Source organism: Ascidiella aspersa, chromosome 1 (genome assembly GCF_963924565.1).
Source record: "Ascidiella aspersa chromosome 1, kaAscAspe10.2, whole genome shotgun sequence".
In the NCBI taxonomy this organism is placed as follows: Eukaryota; Metazoa; Chordata; class Ascidiacea; order Phlebobranchia; family Ascidiidae; genus Ascidiella; species Ascidiella aspersa.
In genome coordinates, this window is record NC_139447.1 from 6730681 (window position 1) to 6751217 (window position 20537).

The 20537-nt window shown below is 37.4% G+C and overlaps 1 protein-coding gene across 1 annotated transcript; it reads right to left on the minus strand.

The window, feature by feature from the left end:
* Positions 1–3632: 3632 nt before the first annotated feature.
* On the minus strand, positions 3633–20535 carry LOC146166818 (VWFA and cache domain-containing protein 1-like). Its single transcript, XM_083385059.1, has 23 exons — positions 19729–20535; positions 19507–19569; positions 19262–19423; positions 18125–18333; positions 17140–17299; positions 16609–16756; positions 16078–16152; positions 15502–15687; positions 14812–14873; positions 14521–14659; positions 13694–13843; positions 13177–13294; positions 12555–12666; positions 11856–12021; positions 11066–11196; positions 10399–10577; positions 8534–8749; positions 7742–7928; positions 6702–6875; positions 5883–5983; positions 5167–5309; positions 4560–4693; positions 3633–3977 (listed from the first exon to the last, which is right to left on the minus strand). The coding sequence occupies exons 1-23, from the start codon at positions 19879–19881 to the stop codon at positions 3633–3635; spliced, it is 3513 nt and encodes a 1170-aa protein (XP_083241185.1). The 5' UTR covers positions 19882–20535.
* Positions 20536–20537: the final 2 nt, after the last annotated feature.

The following is a 20537-nucleotide window of genomic DNA, read 5'->3' on the forward strand; positions in this document are numbered from 1 at the left end:
TGTATCCTAATTTTGCATTAGGCCAGTAGTTTTTAAGATTGGTCCTCACTTTTAAAGATGTCACTGCACATTATACAATGGACATCCACAGATTTCGTAAAAAGTTAACTGAATTGAAAAAAAAATTTTTTTTTGGGGTTGCCATACTTCCGAGCCAAATAGCACATTAAAAATGATTATTTGAGCATTTAAAGAAAATTAGAATAAACAATTTGAAGCAATAATCTCATCTCTTTTTTAAATCCCAATCAACATGTGACTTGCTTTTTAGGCTGTCTTGTCTCGTGCTGTAAAGAACGCGGTATGACTTTTTTAACTAGGTTTTTTTGCAATAACTGTGCAACGGTCTCGAATTAAATATGTCAAAGAGTCGCTCTGTCTGCCGCCTCTATACGCATCATTTTCCTTTCTTTTTAGTGCACTTAAACCGGGCACGCGCTCGTATACTGGTACAGGTGAAAAAACGAGCGCGAACGTTTAGTCGCCCTTTCCGACCTGCATCGTTGTTTTTTTGCCGTTATTTTTTTTTGACCGCTACCTCTCGTATACAAGTCGTCGCCCAAACAAAACGCTGTAGCTTTGAGCCAACACTTTCCGCCAATGTTGCACGACAACTCCCTTTGTTACCCCGTAGAACGCGCGCGAAATCTGGTCGCGTCTTGTTCGACTTTTTTTTTTTTTTTTTTTTTGACACTTTACGAAAGTATTACAGCATTTTCTGCCTTGGAGCGCCAACTGTTGGTTTCGGTAGAGAGGTTGATGATTTGCACCAAAGCCTTACATTGGGCAATTGCGAATCACGCCTCTCCTCAAACCAGTTGCTTTACATGTTTGTCCGCCACTCGTGACCCTTGTTTATTTTTCGCTTTGCTGTGTACGCCTTTGGCTAACCGCGTGGTGTCAGTCTCGACTGTGAAACTTTTCCTGTATCTTTTTTTGCTTTCCTTCCCTTATTTCGCCATCCGCATAGCAGATTTGCCAAACGTGAGAACGTGACATTTCAGCTTTTCTTTCACGAAGCAGCACGATCATCCCAGATCTAGCAAACGGGCTCAAAAGCGGCTAAGGTGCCTGGACACACATGTTGTTTTTTCGGCACCGTTTAATTGTGCTGTGTTATTTATGAAGTGTTTTGAGGGACCGAAACTGTCGCTCAATTTTTTCAAAGAGTCTTTTTAGAATACAGCCTACTTCTGTAACTACATCAAACTAACAGATAGTACTTTAATGTAATAGTTTTAGTCACTCAAATTTTCTAACCAGTCAACAAAGCAAAACCTTAAATTCTGCACATTATACAAATGTTACTGGGCTCCAAAAGTTTTTTCTTACGTTTTTCTAGTAGAACGTATATATGTATACTGCATACACCGTAAAGTTGAAAGCGACTTATATAAGGCTATTCAGAGCAACTGATATAAGGCTACTCGCCGGGTTCCTGACCACTACCGCTGCTGCTCCTAAACTAAAATTTCTGTGGGTTGTTTCAGCATTGACTCTTCTTTAACTTTTCTCGATTTTACCTTTCTGTTATATTGTTCAGTGATGAAATAATTAGTTTTGGTCGATTGCATTTTTTTGCCCATGATATTTAGTGTTGTTTTGGTATAAAATACTAAGCATCATATATTTCTTATGGTAACCACCCTTATTGCATCAGATGGAGAAAATAATGCCAAACCTACTATAAATAAACACTCTAAAGTTTTGCCATGGGTTAGTGTTTGACTGTGTTATCAGCGTATATTTAAACGGAATTTCCTGTAGTATAACGGAATTCCTGTAGTAATATATTTATTTGTCATTTAATTATTCCTACAACCACCCTGCTTGCATCAGATGGATAAATTAATGCCGAACCTTACTCTAAACACGCACGAAAGTGTCATATGTTATGGTTTGACTGTGCTATCAGCGTATATTTAAGCGGAGATCCTGTAGTATTTATTTGTCCTTTAACTATTCCTATCTATTTTTGCCACAGGCCGGAAAAAGGCATCTGCCATAGCATTGACGTAAGACTTTAAATTAAGACTGTATATTATTATAAAGCTTAGCAACCTTTTTACACTAAACCTTTTTGCCTTGTAAACTATTTTGTTGTCAACAGCTTCTTCTTTTCGCAAATTTTACTGCTGGCATTATAAATTTGACAAAGTGTTACTTGACCTCACGTGTCTCTTTGAATGCAACCTGATGTTGCCCCACTTTGTGCCATTTTGCCTGAATTTGTCCAAGACAACCAATATAAGGGAACATAACAGGTCTAGACCGGACTGGGATACATGTGGCCAATCTCTAAGACTATGGAAATTACGTTGTCTGAAAACTTGTATTTGCAAGAATTCCTTAACTTGAGAAAAGCAGAGTCCAGAATGCGACGTTTCGGAGGATTTTTTGGCTACGAATTGAACTCTTTGGACTTCGGTTTGTCGAAATGATCTTACGTTTGCTTATTTCTTATCGCTTTCACCAAGCAGCTTGTGCTAGTCCTTTTCCGCGCAGTGTTACATACCTGACCCGTGGCGCAGCTATTTAATTTTTCTGTATCTGTGTATGTGTGCGTGTTGCGCGTCTGTCTGTTCGTTTTTTCGTTTGTTCGGCGGCACGTTTTCGTTGTGAACTGCTTTTCTTAAAGGCAATCAAAAAACAAATTGAAAAAATGTTGGGTTGATTTTCTGAACGAAGCGCAGCAGCCAGAATGTGACGAAGCTTGTCTTTGCATTGATTTGTACAGGTGCCAAAATGATAAAAAATCATTTAAAAAAATATTTATTCCCAAACTCTCCAATCACCTTAAAGTATTTTTTAAGTCCTAGTCAAGTAGTTGTAAAAAAACTCTAGTTCAACTTAGTCTTTATTTTAAATATCAAGTCAAACCACTTCTATTAAAAATAAAAGATAAACCATAAAAATGGTTAACGTGTCCGCTTATGAGCAATAATTTATTAAATCCCATAAAAAACATCGTGTAGCAAATAGCAATATATTCGTTTTACATGCTAAACTTAAATTTCTCAGCTTAAAATAGAATATTAAGCGAAACACTTAATTTTAACCAACCAAGTCACTTGATTTAATGACTTCAGACAAAGTCAAGTCATTTGAAAACAGCGACGTTCGTCGTTCTATATCAGAAAACGCAAGGATCGTCGCTAGAGAAATAACTATAAGAAAAAAAGCCAAGGTGTTTTTACAATTGCGTAGGCTGTAAGAAAACCGTTCTCTTTATAAACGCGTTTTTTATATGCTTACCGCTATTTATATAGGCCCACTTACAGGGCTGGATTAAGCAATTAGCAAAACAACCAAGTGCCTAGGGCAGCAAGGGAAAAGGACACCGCAGACGTTTTTTTAATGTTTTTTCAGTGAATTTTTTCTTATTTTTCTTTCTCAACTATCATCTTAAACCTCTATATTTTCGATGGATAATATCTTGAGTGGTTTATTGTGTTTATATTTTAGTGACAGATCTTGGGCACCAAAATCTCAACTTTTTAAAGCGCCTTAAAAGTGCATGATCCGACGGTGTCTACTGCTACGAAATGTTATAAAGATATCAAAAGCAGACCTTAAATTTCAGGCTGTGTAACACATATCACGTCAACACATTGTCTGTTTTTCGTAAACGTTTAATAATTCCTGACATCGTTATAGGCTGGAGGCGCCGATTCGGGGGTAATCGGTGGGGCGTAATCGGACCCATAAGCGGTGTGACCCCCTAGGTTGGATTGTACTGGGTTGTAGGTGTGCTGGAGGTCAACGGACGGTCCTGGAGGAATTGAAGGAACAGGTTTGGAGGATTCGTAGTTTGCTGGATGTTGACTGTAGCTGCCTGGAGTAGGATTTTGATACTGGTTGTAGCTTAGTGGAGTAGGAATTGGATGTTGATTGAAGTTGCCTGGATTAGAATGTCCCAGGTTGCTCGGTTGCTCAATCGTAGTCGGGTAAACTGCGTTCGTTGGCGAACTTCCCACCTGAAAATGTAATGTGGCGGATTTATCTAGACACTCGATTGGCTAGTTATTTCCGTCGACCAGGTGTTGCCCATAGGTTTCCGGTCCGCACAGTATTGCCTTATGAAAGCCAAAATAAACCGTTGCCGGCAGTCGAATTAAAGGCCTAAGTTGTCCGCGCAAACAAAATATGAATTTTCGTAACTAATGACAATTTTCAACTTTTTGTTTCATTGTTAAAAAGTGTTTTATGTGTCCTTCGTTTATTTGCTGCTAACGATCGGAATAGAATGGTCCCAATAATCTTGACAAGTTCGAGTTGCGTTAACATTGATAAGTATAGCACGTTATTGAAGGTTAAGCTTGTTGTATGTTTAATTTGACATACTAAAAGAAAGTAATACATCTGACAAACAGATGTTCTTTTTAGAAATTTATTTTTAACGCTATATAATGACTGCCCAAAACAACGTATAATGACTGCCCAAAACAAAGTCGATTTGGTCATTTCGATTAAATCTGTAAGTGGTCAACGCAATTTTCCTCTTATTGTCAAACTGAACATATAAATGGCTCATTAATAATGGATTTATCATAACTTGCCCTTTGGTTTCTCCTATTGCTTCCTCGTGTGTATTTGTAAAAGGTTCCAGCGAGCAAAAGTGCTACTGCCGCTATGCCGAAGATGATTAGACCAGTTTTATCTTTTTCTGTGTCATCATCATCTTCTTTTCCTTCTGAGGAAAAACATCGCTTTTAAACCAGCACAATAAGCTACATATAGGAGCGATATTATTCTACACATTAAAGCGGGTCAAAAATATCGAGGCATGGATTATATGAAACAAGAGAAAAAATTTGCCCTCTAAAGGTCCGTTCACACTACAGCTGCACTGGGCGTGAAATTATTTTCACTACAGCTGCAGTGAGCTGCGCTGGGCGTAAAAATCGCTCCAAAACGTAACGTTTTTCTATTGCTGCACTGGGTTTGAGTTTAGCAAAACGTGAAACGCTCGCCACAATAGAATTTAAATGCAAATTACGCTTTGTTCAACTCAGTGCAGCTGTAGTGTAAACTGGCCTTAAGACGACAAATCAGAACTAAGGTTGATGTCTGCATATAGGTAAAAGTAGTTAAAACTTTGAATTAGCTGGTGTTCTTAAGACTACACTTCGATTTATTGCATTGTTGTAAATTAAATAGTTTTACCTTCGTCGGATAATGTTGGTATTTGCGTTATATCTAACTTAAATGCAATTTCGTAGCACTCCGGTAAATCGTTGACATCTCCCAATGAGCTTTCGGTCTGGGAGAGGTCGGGCTTCTCTGGAACGCAGGGACGTGGACTGGTACTGGAGAAAAGTTTACCAACTGATTTAGTGTTTTCCCTAAATGCGTTTCTTTAAATCCGAGAAACGTTCAAGTCAGGTTAATATTCCGACTTATACAATCTAAATTTCTAAAATTAAAGCTGTTCGAATTTTCGTTAATCCTATCTGATGCATTGTAATAGTATGGTCAGCGGACCCCTTTGATTTGTTAAGTAGTTTCAGGCGATGTACATATTAGAAAAGAAATGCTTGTCTTAAAAAAAAAAATATTAGGCTATGTCTGTAAAACTCGCCAAAATGATATTACCGACGGGGTACACCCATTTCATTAAAGCTGGTTGTAATTATTTTTTGTATTTTCTTTATGTCAATTGTATAGTAATCGGTAAACCTGTAGGCCTACATTTATTTTTAAATAAGGTCGCTGAATTATAAAATGGTTGAAGGGCGTTCACCACAAAAATAATTAAAAAAGTAGGGAACCACTGCTTTTAAACAGATGATCGGCATATGTAAATGTTCTCATTGGCTACAGCAGAAAGCTATCACAATGTGGGAGTTGCTTTAAGCAAGGTATTCGCGTTTTATCCTTACCTTGACCAATTGTACATGTTGGAACAAGGATGGAACTCGTCATTTAGATTTGAACATGGACAGGTGCATCCATCATTGGAAACATATCCGCACGTAGGCGACTAGTGCAAATAAAGGACATTGAGGTACAGGAGCTTAAACGTATATAGTCAGTTATTGAAGTTAGAAATGCATATAGGTTAAGTTAGCAGCAGACTACTCTAGCAAAGCTAGCAATTTAGGTCAGACACTATTAAAATATACATTAAAGATATATAACCTACATATATTCCGACAGCAAATGCATCGTCAATATGTCTTAATTCAAAAGAGGTTGATTTAATGAGATTTATCAGTTAACAGTGTCTGATCTGAATTGCTAGCTTTGCTAGAGTATTCAGCTGTTACTGGTCAGGAATATGGAAAACAGATTTTACTTTCAGATGACAAGTTTAAATTCAAAGGATTAAGATAAAACTTATTTGTCTAAGTAGGCTATTTAATCTGTAAGCGTCGTTCGTCTGATTTTCTCGGCAATGTGTATTCGGTTGGACAACGAAACATCATATTATTGCCAAATACATACATTAGCCAGCTTTTCGTACAAAAAAAACTAAACAAATTACTATAGGCCTAATTTAGAACCGATTAAGAGACTTTGGACCACGAAACGACATGCTTCAATAAAATACACATCAGTTAGCCTTTTGTACATAAAAACGAAGCCTACTATAGGCATACATGAATTCAGTGAAAGCGTTTTCTACTGTTGGGATGACTTTCGATATAATAACATTGAAAAAGATGCGGAAAAATTTTTCTTCAGAAACACCAACTTACGTTAGATATACCGCCCGCCGAATTGCAGAAGCAGGGAGATGACGTTGTGTCGTCACAAGAACCGGCATTTTTATCTTCGACCAGCAAATAAGCGTTGGTTGCGTTGATCGGAAGAAGTTCGAACTGGTTGCAATGAATGGTGGATCCGACGAACGGCGTTAGATGTTCTGCTATCTAAAATGTGAACCGTTTGGTTATAAAGCGCGAGACTAATAAAACAAACAAAAAACTAAGAACCGTTCGGTTTATCAAGCCCAAATATATAACAAAAAAATGATCACCGAACTAATTTGTCATGTCGTAGAATTCAAATTTCAGCAAAATTCATTCCGTTTTGTCAATTGTTAAAAAAACATTTTCTAGTTTCCTTAATTAAAAAAACCCGCAAAAATAGGCCTTAACCATGGTAAAACACAATTTATGGAAAAACATTGCAAAATGTTCAGATCAGCCAAGCATCAAGTAATATTTACTTTTCGCAAGTACTAAATCTAAGTTTGTGACATCATAGTATTCATTTGCCAATTGGTCAGCTCAGTAGAGCAAAGTTGTAATGACGTATAAGTCATGACGTGAGTTTAGTGCACTTAGGTCACTGTTTTTAAATGACTTGACTTAACTTGAGTTTTTATACACTGACTTTGTTTTCAAGTTGTTTATATATTCAATTTGCTGCACAAAAAAACAAACAATTTCCTTGATATATGTTGCGTTTTAGTTATATTTTCGTTTAGTCATTGCTTATAAACGGACGAGGTTTCCAATTTTAGTAGTTTAAGATTTAATTTTTATGAAGAAAGGGGCTTGATATGCTCTAACTATGGCTTGAATGGGGTTTGATTTGATAAACTGTTGACTTGGACTAGGACTTGGGTTTTTATATATTTAAAGACTTGAATGGGACAATTCATTTCTTGACTGGTTCACAACACTACAGTTAAGTACATGTTATATAATTCAATCGCGAAACTTAGCCAATCCAAGTAACCGACACTTTCTTGGCGCATTTCGAGTAAATGGAAACGGCAGGCAAAACTTACCTTGTAGGTATTATGAACAATGGCCTTATCGATGCTGGCACATCGCCGGGGTTGCATGACACCCGCGTGGAAAAGAGTCCCTGCTATGGTGGGTTGTAGTTGGGTGATGTGCTTGACTGGCATGTAAGCATTGGCGAGATATTGCTCGGTCGTTATTGCGAAGCCGGCGTGATCAAGCAGGGTACACCTTAGGTCAATGGATTCGTATGAGTGAAGCTTGTTTGGTAGCAGTGCGATAACACAGTGAGCACTGAGCATGGATGTCAAGGGTATACTTAAAACTGTCAATAGTATATATACTTACAGCTAGAACGAATAATTTTGTGGTGGAAGTCCTGAATTAATTTAAAAATGAGAAACCTGTCAACGCTATCAAAAATATTATTACAGCTAGTATTGCCATCCTTAGTTTTAATCGATTCAATTCCATTGTGGACATTTGTAAAGATGAGAGTCAAGTTCAATTGCAAGTCATTGTCATAGCAAGTTAAGTTATTAACATCAACCTAATATGGTAAGCCATTTAAATTGGTAAGCAATTACTTAGTTGAGTGAACGACAAAAGCGCGCAACACAAGAAAAAATGAGAACTGTTTAGGCATAACAATTAAGGTAAAACATTTTTTGCAACAAAATATATTTAAGAAAAAAAAACACGTCCAATGACTTAAGCTTAAGCAAATTTGTCACTGACATCCAACCGCAAACATCAAGAGCACATAAATTAAGTCGTATAGTATTAGGTCTCCACAATAGGCCTACTGGTTCGCCAACTTTATTTTTATATTTTACCTATAATTTCGTGTGTCGTTGCACGTCGGGTGAAACTTTACCAAAAGTTGTTGGAAGAAAGCCGTCTCAATATCGACGCCTATGGCGCCGAACAGGGTATCTTGGTTTGGTTGGCGCAGCGCTCTCGCCATTGTGACGACACTGACTCCACTCGCCGCGTCGCGGTACGGCGGAGTTATGACGTACTTGTCATGGTTCGCTTGCGCAAGTTGAAACCTATTCTCAACATAAAAAAATGGAATCACCTTTTACCTGTATTAAAAACATGCTGTTTTTTTTCTAATATTTTTCAGATATGAGAGAAAAGTACGAGAAAGTCAAGCTGCGAAAGTGTATTTTGTATAAAAGTACTTTTGTATGGTTGTAACACAAGCACTGTTCATCACATACAGGCTGAAACACAATTGTAGAATTTCAAAACAGTTATGTTCACTTTTCGCTTAAAAGCAATCACTATGTTAATAGTAGGCTAGACAAGGGATAGTAGGATTAAAACTACCTTGTCTTCCAACCATCTTCGCGCTATAGCCTACATCAGGGATGGCGAACCTTTTCATCGCGTGGGTGTCAAACACGACTTTAATCCTTACAAAATGCACAAGTGGGTCATATATTTAATTATTTGCTAACTTTATGTGAAACTCTGCTGCGTCGTTTTAAGTGTTTTGCTAATTCAAGGTTTTTGAATGATTTCCAAATTCGGATTCCCACAAATATTAAGAAGCTAAGTTGTTAAAAAATGCTGCAGCATTTTTTATGGGATTACAGGAGTTCAGCAGAAAGTTTTTCAGCATGGTTTATTGATTTAACCAGGGTTTTTAGAACTTTTAGTATGCGAACTCTGAGTTTTCGCAAGTGATCGCCAGCCTTTACGTTTTACAGCGATAAACAAAATGCTTTTAGTTGTCTGCTTTTCTGTACCGCGATCTGTTAAAGTGCAGTTAATGTAGGCTACTCGTCACCCCAAAACACTTTTGCACGACTCACATATTGGTCAGCCCTGATTTAAACAGTATGGTATTATCTAACGAAAAACTGTTTTTTTTTACATTTTGCTCTTTCGTTCTTTCATGAAAAAGAATGATAACATTTCGGTATTTCTTGAGAGACAAGTGGGTCATTAAAAATCTATGATGGGTCACTTTGTGACCCGCGGGACAGTGGTTCGCCATCCCTGGCTAGATATATAGGGCTAAACACGGTTTACACAAGGTATTCAAAATATTATAAAATCTTCCTATCTAGATGTTCAGTTGGTTATTCGCTAGTAGAATAGGTTGTAATTGAACATTTAATTGTATATTTTTGCTACTATATAGTGGTAGTAGTGAGAAAGATGGTGGTTTGGTTTTGCGCACTTGTCTTAGGAATCAAATTAACCACGTAAGAGGTTGGGCTGATTTTAGTGGCCGTTGATGTTGCTTGTGTCTTACCTTTAACACTGTTGTAATGACTTAAGTAAATGACTTGACTTAAGTGCACTTCACTGTTTTCAAATGACTTGACTTGAGCATTTTAGAAAAATGACTTGGGTTGAATAAACTGTTTTCATTAGGAATTTTTTCGTAAAAGTGGGTTATTAATCCTATTTTTAGCGCATAAACAATTTGCTGTCCCTCTATTGCTCTTTTGGTATTTTTAAGTTAAAGCAATGCTCATAATCGGACGAGACCCAATTTTAATAGCTTGCCAAGTAATTTTTGCGACAAGGATTCGACTTGGAATTGAATTGCTTTAATTAAGACTTGACTGGGTCTTAAGTTATTTTACATGCGACTTGACTTAGACTTAGGTTATTTTACAAATGACTTGTTTACAACACTGGGCTTCAACGCCTTACATTCCTCCACTGCGTTTGAACTCACCAGCCTCTTGCTACTGGATCGTAGCCGCTCGGCATTTTCGTTCCTGGAAAGATCCGGAAAGTTCCGTCGCCAGTTGCAACGTATCGCCAAAACACGTTCTTGTTCACCTCGTCGCGAACGGAGGAAAGCCAAAGCTTCTCTGCTTTTTCAGTCGCTACAACAGAGTCTCTCACGCCGTCCTGTATATAAATTTAAAGAGGAATTTTAAAGATTTGGTAAAATTCCTCTTTAACCTTAAGGTTTTTCTGTGGGCTTTTTGATTTGTTTGATAGGTTGGTCAGTAGGGCAATGGCTATTCTATTTTGTTAAATACTCCTCAATCACGAGTTACATTATACTTTTTGCATCGTTGAACATAATAGTTGATATTACGTACATTCTATTTTAGACAAAAGAGGAAAATATACAAAAAGCCAAGATTAAAACAAACAAAAATTCGCTCAAGCGAACACTCAATTATGTTAGTATCGCTATCAAATAAATGTAACATTTGATTTTAAAACAGTTTTTCTTTGTTAGTTATGTTGGTGCGGCCCGCTGACGTATATTCAAATTATCTCATGCGGCCCTCAGTAAGACTTGGGTTGATATCCCTGCAAAGTACAATTCGGCCAACTGCATTCACAAAATGCATGCAAACGGTGTTAGTTGACCAATAAAGCCCAACCTTTAGCAATCCGGGGTCGTCACTTCGTCCTTCCATGTAGTCCACTAAAGTTTGCATGTCGTAATCGAAATCGGACAAGATTATCTGCGGATCTTGGAACGCTCTGGCCGCCAAAGCCACCGAACTTTGATCTGTGTGGGGAAGGTGCTCAATGTAAAGGATAAATAGCAAATTATTTTTAGAGTTGGATCAATTGTAATTTGTAATTGTAATTGATGTAATGAATTACAGTTTTTAATGTAATTTAAACAATGAAGGGAGTAATTGTAATTGCAATCGACCTAATTTAATGGAATTGATCCAACTCTGAATATTTCCATAGAAATGTGCCCTTCCTTAAAAAATAAGCGAATAAATAAACATTACTGTATGCCGTGTATGGCATGGACCTAAGACCAATCGAAGTCATTTAAGCGGATGTTTTGTTGGGAAACTCGCTTCATCGTATATTGAAATCTATATTTAGACACACTTTTATAGCTTCCCAGAAGGCTGTCTTTTACAGTATGTAATCTACTACTGTATGGATCACCAAATTAAATTTAAAGATGAAGTGCAGTTGAAGGTTGTCGATGCAATTCTTCGTTTCACGATAATAATAAAGTCAACAAAATTAGACACGAAATTTCAATCCGACCCGCGAATATCAATTCCTACAATTTATCCGGCCAGCAATCGTCAGGCCTTATAGTTATCTGGCCCTTTATGAAAACAAGTATCGATGACCCCTGCCCTACTACAACAATTTAAAAACTTTTTTATCAACGTAAGAATTTTATGCCTGCTATACCTTTAGCCGCAAGGATTTGAGAATGTTGACAAGCTTGGTTCGGTGATATTCGATCGATTCGGTGATAAAGAAACGAACCGGGCGCGAGTGAGCCCATGTGCGCGAGGACAGACTGGGAGTCGTTATCAGCCATGACTAGGCAGATCGAAAATATAGTTCCTGGAATCTGTAATTGGAAAACGTCCTTAAACATTACACTGAGATGATGCGCCTTTGATTAATTCATGTCGGTTCTTACTCGTTGTAATAAAGGCCTCTTACGCAATGTTTAGTAAGCTTTAGTTAACTGTAGAATATGTTATAAAACTTAAGTTACTTAATTAGGTTCGAACATCAGTTGACACTGTTTACCAATAAAAAATGTTGTTAAACGGTTCCCTCCATTTACAGATTTAGGCTTAGACACACACAGCTAACAACAAAGACTAAATAAGTAATTTATGCGATGCAAAAAATAAATGTATGTGCTGCGTGAAATTAATTTATTATATATGTTTTTTATTTATGCATCAAACTTTTAAATATGTACAGTATACAAAGAGAACGATGGCATCAGACTTTTTAAGCTATATACGCTTAGAACAGCGGCGCTTTATCTAAACTTTTTGGCACGCCGGTTTTTAGATAGGATGTGTCTCTGGCATCAAATGTAAAACACCACTGTCTTAAATATAACGTAATATCTGAAAATTTATATACCTTTTTCCAGTGGTATGTAGAGGGAACTTGAGCGGTTATTATTCCGTACTTTCGGCTCCCACCCTCTGAAAGGACTCGCGTGGATATGAAGGATTTCATGCCCGACTCTCCCCTAAAAAGTTAGGTGTAAACTTGCGAAAATCCAATGGTTTCGGCAAATTTGTACCATCGAGTGTTTACTTTTTCCATATACTGTACTATATGAGCGTTCGATGCCATTCATCCTAAATAAGGCGATATAGGTTGCCGAAACGTTGGTTAAGAATTGCAATTATCAGAGGAGCTGTTTTGGATTATTTTTGCTATGCCTGGTTGCAACAGTTTATGTATCGAGTGTTTATATATCGAGTGTATAATAACAAGTAGTGATGTTTTTTGTTCTATTTATGCTAAATTCAAAATTTCTGATTTTTTGGCTTTTTAACCTCCGACATTTTAACCCCCTGGAAATGTTACAATACAACTCTTTACTTATTATAACAAATTCGTGCAGTAGCCCAGGTAGACAGGAATGAACTCACGCACGCACGTAATGACGCACGCACGCATTTACCAACACGCACGTTCTGCAATGAATCCATAGATCAATTAGTATGAGACGTATTTCATCGTATACACCCACTTTTTCATGGACTCGAATATAGATAGAAACTCCAAATCGCGCTTGAACGCCGTGGCTTCTACTAACAGAGGTTCGCCGTCCGACTGGCCGGGAAACAACGGGTGACTTATCACTAAACCTGCGAAAAAGAAAAACGGTTTATCAAAAATGAAAGTGGTCATAACTACTTGATGCCTTTTGCTGTTTGTTTCGCTTAACGACACTTTGTGATAATAATCGTCAATCGCCTATATGTACAAAATGGCATGAATTACAATTTGCAAGTGCAGTAAAGTTATTTTAAAAAGTCGTTGACTGCATATATTATAATAGGATTGACGCAGAAGGTTTGACATTAAAGTGCAGTATTTAAAGACAAACCCAGCACATATAGTTGCGTAAAATCATGGGACACTGTTAAATCATTTTATTATAAGACACCAGCAAAATTAGTTCCAAAGACCAAAACCAAGCTGGTTATTCTAGTTTGTCCTTTGAAAACACACACAACGCACATAAAGCTTTGGTTCTATTTTACCTGCTTGGTTAATGACAAATGCGTAAGTGAGCTCGGTTGGTTTGAAAAAGCTTGACTCGGCCAGTAACTCCTCTATGGTGATGTCGACAGCAGCCACGCCAGCCAGACTGCCGCTCTCGTATACAGGAAGCGCGGCAGTGATCATGAGACCTACGACAGAATACAAAGCATGACAATGTGCCACTTTACTATAAAATTTGCAATTTCAGGCAATTATATAAAAAAAAATGATTTAACTTTTCACCTACGACAGAAGCTGTGCCGTGCGGGAAGAGACTGGATGGATTGGTCCAGTCAACACCAAAAACAACCTTAAAGAGGATTAAATGCACCTTTGAAGGGTCCATTCTGGTATACAATGGCATATAAAACTTGCCCGTAGGGGCTGCAGAGTCGGAGTTGCGACTCGAAACTCGACCAATTCATTTTTTCCAACTCGGGAGTCGAGTAAGACCTATAAGACTAACTGAGTCCCGAGCAAACTGTAGGTGGAATAGCATATAGTAGAATAGTTTTCAACCGAATTTAGTGGAGGCATAACTTATATAAAATCCTTTATGAGTGGATTACTGCATACGCAAACGCAAAACTGGTGTAACACAGACTGTAGAGTGGGAACCGGACTCAGGACTTGGCGAATTTGACTGGAGTCTCGAATTGGATGTTTCGGCTGGAGGCGGCCCCGGGTAATTTTCAAGCCCTGGTATACGTGAGTGTCTACCAAAGTGGTCTTCTACTTAAGTGGCCGATAGAACGTTATTATGAGGATATGCGAAATAAAATTCCAATGTTTGTCTGCTGAACCATTTGTAACCAATTTTACGCACCCAAACCCCAACTGTCTAAATATGGCACTGTCCATATCGGTGATGTGATTGCCTGTCCCTCCTCCGTGAAAAAGTTGTAATAAGACGCCATCGTGTTGCGAAGATTGGACGGGGTTTTGATGTGCGTGAAAATTCCAGTCTGAAATACAGGAGTTGCTCAAAAAATGGTGTCATACATTTCAACATGCATTGAGCGCAAAAAATATGCATGCTGATACCAAGAAAAACTTTTTTGTTTTTTTACGTGTTGTTTGCAGGTATTGCGATATGGGTGACGTAGTCTTAGGTTACCTTTGAGTTCTCTCCAATTTCAAAATCAGCAAGTCCCGCCATTTCTTGCAAAATTGAGAAATCTAAAGAGCAGTAAAAGGTTAAATAATAATCAATATACTTGTTGTGCGCTTCGATGCAAAAGGTATATCTATCGTACGTTTAGGTTTAAGGTAAAACTTAAAGTTACGCATCCGAAAAAATCCATACGCATTCGAAATTTAATTTTATAAGCGAATATTGGTTAGCGTGTTTGCAAAGCAGTATAGTCCTGTTGATGCATGGCTGCGCTATGAATCAGTACAGTGATTCTCAACCTTTTATGGCTTACGGCAAAAATTATAAATAGATTTGCGGCACCTCGACTGGAATTTTCGTTTTTTTGAGTATTTTACTTAATGCCACTATAAATGGAACTAGAACAATACAATAAACTCAAAACATGTTGGAAAATGTCATTTTATATAATGGTCTCCAATCGTACACAAATAGTTGTATCAATAAGCTTACCAATTAAGCAAAAATCAGGTTGTTAAAACTTCTCAAATACCTAACGGCACCCTGAGCATTAGAAATGGCACACCATAATACATATCAGATTCCCGGTTGAGAACCACTGGCCTAGCATTAAGTTTCCACCTTATAATAGCTTTACATTGTCTAAAGTTATCACGGGCTCATTAAACTCCATCAATAGTCGCATTGCCTTACCGACGGATGCACCCAGTCCGTAAGTGAGCATGGCGACCGGCCGCGAGAGTTCGCTGTTCCTTTCCCTCAATGACGTCATAATTTTGGCCGCTGTGTCGTCACTGTCCGGGATGCCGTCGGACAAAAACAAGATCACCCTCTCCCCTGCCAACGCTGAACGCGCAAATGTTACGGAGCGGTACGAATCTGGCGAACAAGGGCATTTCCAATAAAGAGGAAACACGCCAAGTATAATATCTTCAATGCGGCGTGAATTTAATAGGGATTAGCGTTTAACTAAAAATCTGCTTTTTGTTAGGTTTGCCTACACACGTAGCTTTACCTTTATACGAGATTGCAAAGAATTGGGAAGTTACCTTCAGCTAAGCTTAAGCCGTTTTTTGTTTTGATTTAAAAAAATAAATATATAGTTCGAAGTACCTGGGACGTGTCGCATACGTAGACCGGAGTGCATAAGTTACTCTTATGCGTTTTGCTTTTTTAATTCTTATCTAGCTTACTTTTAAATTGTTACGAGTCTCCTGTAAGTTTACATATTAGCTGGCTTTTTGTTTGATTGCCCGAATGTCTACTCACCTTCGCTTGTTCTGTTTTCCAGAGTCACGAAAAAGTCAAAAGCGGCGTGAATCGCGCAGCTGTAACAAGTGGTTCCTGAAAAAACAAAAATCAAATTTAAATTAATATAATCAGCAAAATATGTTTTTACGTAAGTTTGTAGTTCTATAACATGTCTCGTTTATTTAAATTTCTAGATTTACTTTTCAGAGTTGTTTCTCTAGTATAATAAGTTTTCATTTTTTGCAAGGTTAAATTTACATAGCGTTGCTATCTTACACTGCGCATTTATTTACGTTAATATTATTTTCTAAAAAATTATGACGCAATTGGACGTGACAAACTTATTATTATTAATTAGAGGGCTTATTATTAATTAGAGATAACCAATCATAGTGCCATTTAAGCATAATTGTAATGTAAGTATTGTCTGAGAACAGTAGTATGTTCCTCTGTTGTTTTAATTAGCCAAGGCCACATAGAATCAGTTGTATTCAAGAGGGTTGGAAAACAGCAGGTTGATATTGTTTGGGCGCCATGTTTGGTCCATACCGTCCGGTCGCATTCGCTGGATTAACTCCAGGGCGATGTCTTTGTTCTGTGGAGTTGCTTGAGCAAAACTGTCCTTGAAGCATTCTCCGTTGGGTCGCGTGTTGGAACCAAAGGTTACGGCACGAGAAGAAAATGCCACCAAGGCGAACTATAGATAAAACATTTTAAATAGCAGTGGGAAGAAACCCATGTGTCATTTAAACCAGAACCAATAAGTTGTTCTTTAAAACAGCAAATTAAACTAAAACCGATTACAAGTTATTCGATATAGATTTTATTACCAAGCAAACTCATTGTAGACTAAAATAACATTTTTAGGCCAAAATAATGCAATTTTTGTTGTATTCACGCTTTTATTTAAAATGCTTTGATTAAAAACAAAGTTGTGTAAAGGCTGTTTAAAATAAAGGTAGCTCCCTAAAAGAGGATTTAAACTGTTAAGCGAAACTAAAACATGCTGAAACGTCCATCAATCAAGACAAATGTTGCGTTATACTATGTATGCGTTCTTCACTTGTAACGTACACCCACCATGTCGTAAGGGTTCAAGGTTTCAACAACGGTCCTGGCTGCCTCTTTAGCCAGCTCCATATACGAAACTCCCGAGTGGGTTTGACGCATTGATCCGCTTTGATCGACCACGATTACCACTTGCTTTGGCTTGGGTACGTTGGCTTGTATGTACCACGGTCTGAGCAAAACGTACAGGCTGCTTTAACTTGTTTGACGACATGTTCTTATTGTGGAACGTTGACGTAATTAAGTCAGATCATGATTGAAATATATTATAATAATTAAAAAAGTATGACATGCGGACGTCCAGACTAGTTTTGTGTAGTTCTACAAGAACTTTGGCAAATTAAATGCGAATAGCGTTGGAAAGCACACTTGCCTTAAATTTTATGTTGCAAAATACTAACTATTGGTTTAAAAAATATGATTTTGCACTCAGAAAGTAATACAGCTAGTATTTACCAGTGTTTCTTTGACTTAACTCAATGACCTGACTTGATTTGACTCAAGTCACTTTACTTAACTTACTTGATTTGACTAAAGTCGTTTCAGTAAAACTAAAGTGCTTAACACTTTCAATTTGTCTTATAATGTTTTGAAAAATATTGTCAAAATAAAAACACCGTGCACCTTTAGGCTGTTTAAGGGCTGAAAGCGTTTATAGTCTTTCTCTTAAATCTTTTTACGCTGCATTTTCAGTTGCATATTTGCGCAGGACGCTTGTTTTACAACATCACGCTTTTACTACACCCCTACAAAATTACGGGATAGATTCCGGCTTAGCTCCAATTTCCTTTTGTAGAGTTAGTTAACAGATTTTAGAAACTTGATGGCAGCTATTTAGGAAGTGTGATTTTATAAAAGTTTTCAAGACTTTACATAGTTAGGAAAATCCTTACATGATAGTTAGGAAACCAATCAGCGCCACGCCCAACCATTCTTTTAGCTTTTAATAATTGGTTGTATTAGAGCGGTGTTTATTGCAAAGGGTATTCACCGTTACCTAAATCGATTGTCGTAGGCCCCACAATCAGCGGCTTTATTTGCTGGGAATTGTGTTGTGACACCTTGCTCGCTGCCGAAGTACTGCCACTTAGTGGAAGGCACGTTCGCAAGGTTTTCAATGCAGGCGCGTTTGAATTCATCCTTTAAACGAACGGACGAAGCCTGTGCAGCGGGCGAGACGAGCTCGCAAACGCTGCTGTCTGAAACCTAAAAAACAAAAAACAAAAACAGTTTGCAGTATATATATTTATATTCGGTTAATGAATGCCGATAAAGAATTTAGCAGGTCTTTAAGTCGTTTGTTAGATTAGTTAATATATGCCTGTTAATATATATATACAAAGTGCAGTATGTTTTGTTGAAAACATTAAGGTGGTCCACCAGTATGTAAAGTAACAAGGGTTGGGTAAGGGCATTTTTAACCCAAACAGCAAACGCAATAAATCAGAAGTTCCTCAAACCTTATTTAGCGCGGACCCCTAAAAATATTTTTGGTTCGCGGGCCCAGTTTAAAGACCCCTGCTGTAAATGTAGCCTTACCGGGGTAATAAAGAGATAGGCCACATGATTCCAAATAATTAAAAGAGGTAGACAACATACTACAAAGGCACGTAATATAGTGTTTACTGTTTTCTCACGAGTTGCCGATTCAATATTTAGGAGCATTTTAAGCATAATAATCAATGGCTTGTGTTATTGAGTTCAATATTACTTAGGCCTACCTAAAACCAAACTGGGGTCGCATGTAAACGCTGATTTAAGCTTATTTCAATTGGTCGTGTAATAAAAATGTTGGAGTCCACTGTAAATAATACACGAGTCCAGAGAACTGTGGCTATACACATGTGCGCCAAAATAAAAGTTTAAATTAAGCTTGGATTAAATTTAATAATTAACGCAACATTTTTTAAAGTTTGTTTTCGTATAAAAAAATGCATGAATTGGTGAGTAATGGCGACCCCACATAGGTTCCACTGAATTAAATAACCCGATCACTGGGAAAATTAAATGTAGGCTATACTGTGGTGTTTAAAGTTTTTGTTGTTAAACAGGGCAGAACTTAGTTTAAAAAGATAAATGATTATCACTTTGACATGCCTGCTATTTGATGCAATTTTAGCATCAATTTGGTTACCTGTTGGCGAAATCTGGAGTCGTATTCGAGTTGGTGTTGTTGCAGTTGGCAGCACTTTTCAGAGGCTGCAGCTTGGTCGCTGTAAGCCACTTCTACAGCATCACGCAAATTTTTCACAACATTTTCGCGGCTTTGAAATTTTGCCGAAAGCGACGTGCTTAACTGCATTTAACATGAATATATGAGTTTTCAGAGCCATCATTTTTACGATACCTAAAATGTGTGACAGACAACTCTATACGAACCGTTTCAAGTAGAACATTTCCGTTCAGTTCTTGATTCCTGTAGGGTAGCGATTTAATATAATCCTGTACAATAAACACTAATCATTTGGTATGGTAATTTTCTAACCTGCTTCAAAACTCTTACACCTCACATATGCACTGCAACGATAAAATCTGCATAGCATTTTGACTAAATACATTATACAATGTAGAATGTAGAGAAATTTCAACATAACCGCCTACCTGGAAATCCTTAAATTTTAAAGTTTTGTCTGCCAAATCATTTAGTTGTTTTGCCAGACTCTCCACACCGGAATTACTGCCAACGCAGTTAACTTGTACTATAAAAATGTTTGTACAAGTTACTAATAAGAAGAAACTGCCTTTAAGAAACATCTTTATTTTAAATTTTGTAACTTAATACAGCAATCGGGTCGGTTAAAGGAAATGTCAATATTGCCTATGATGTCATAATAACATATGAACAACTTAATGAGATTGTACAACAGTATTGGTGAAGTGGTTTTTATTACATAAGCGGTTTACAATTTTCTTAGACTAGATGAATACCAGAATTAGAAATATCGAAACTATAAATTTGCTATAAACAAATACTTTAAATTAATTCCTTTTTGACAAAGTCGTTTTTTTCGAACGTGAATAGAAAGAAAAGTAAACCAAAATTGTCACTTTTATTAATGTCTAATATTTGGTAAAATAAATAGCAAAATCTTGCTAAACTTCACAACCGCAACCCACAGAAAATACTTGTTTGCGGAGTCGGTGGAAAACAAACCGAGTCTAACTTCAGCCCCTCAAAAAGTCGACTCCAGACAATTTTTCCGACTTTTTTTCGAGTAGTTTATCAATTCACGTAACTAAAATAGGGTGGATATACAGCATTCCACTCAAAGAGTGGCTAATATAAATCAGTCACCCACAAGACTTGATTAAAAATATCCCACCATATGCTCTCCCACCTTTACGATTTACAGCAGTGGTTCTCAACAGCCGGTCCGTGGACCGGTGCCGGGCCGCGTCAACTATCCTGC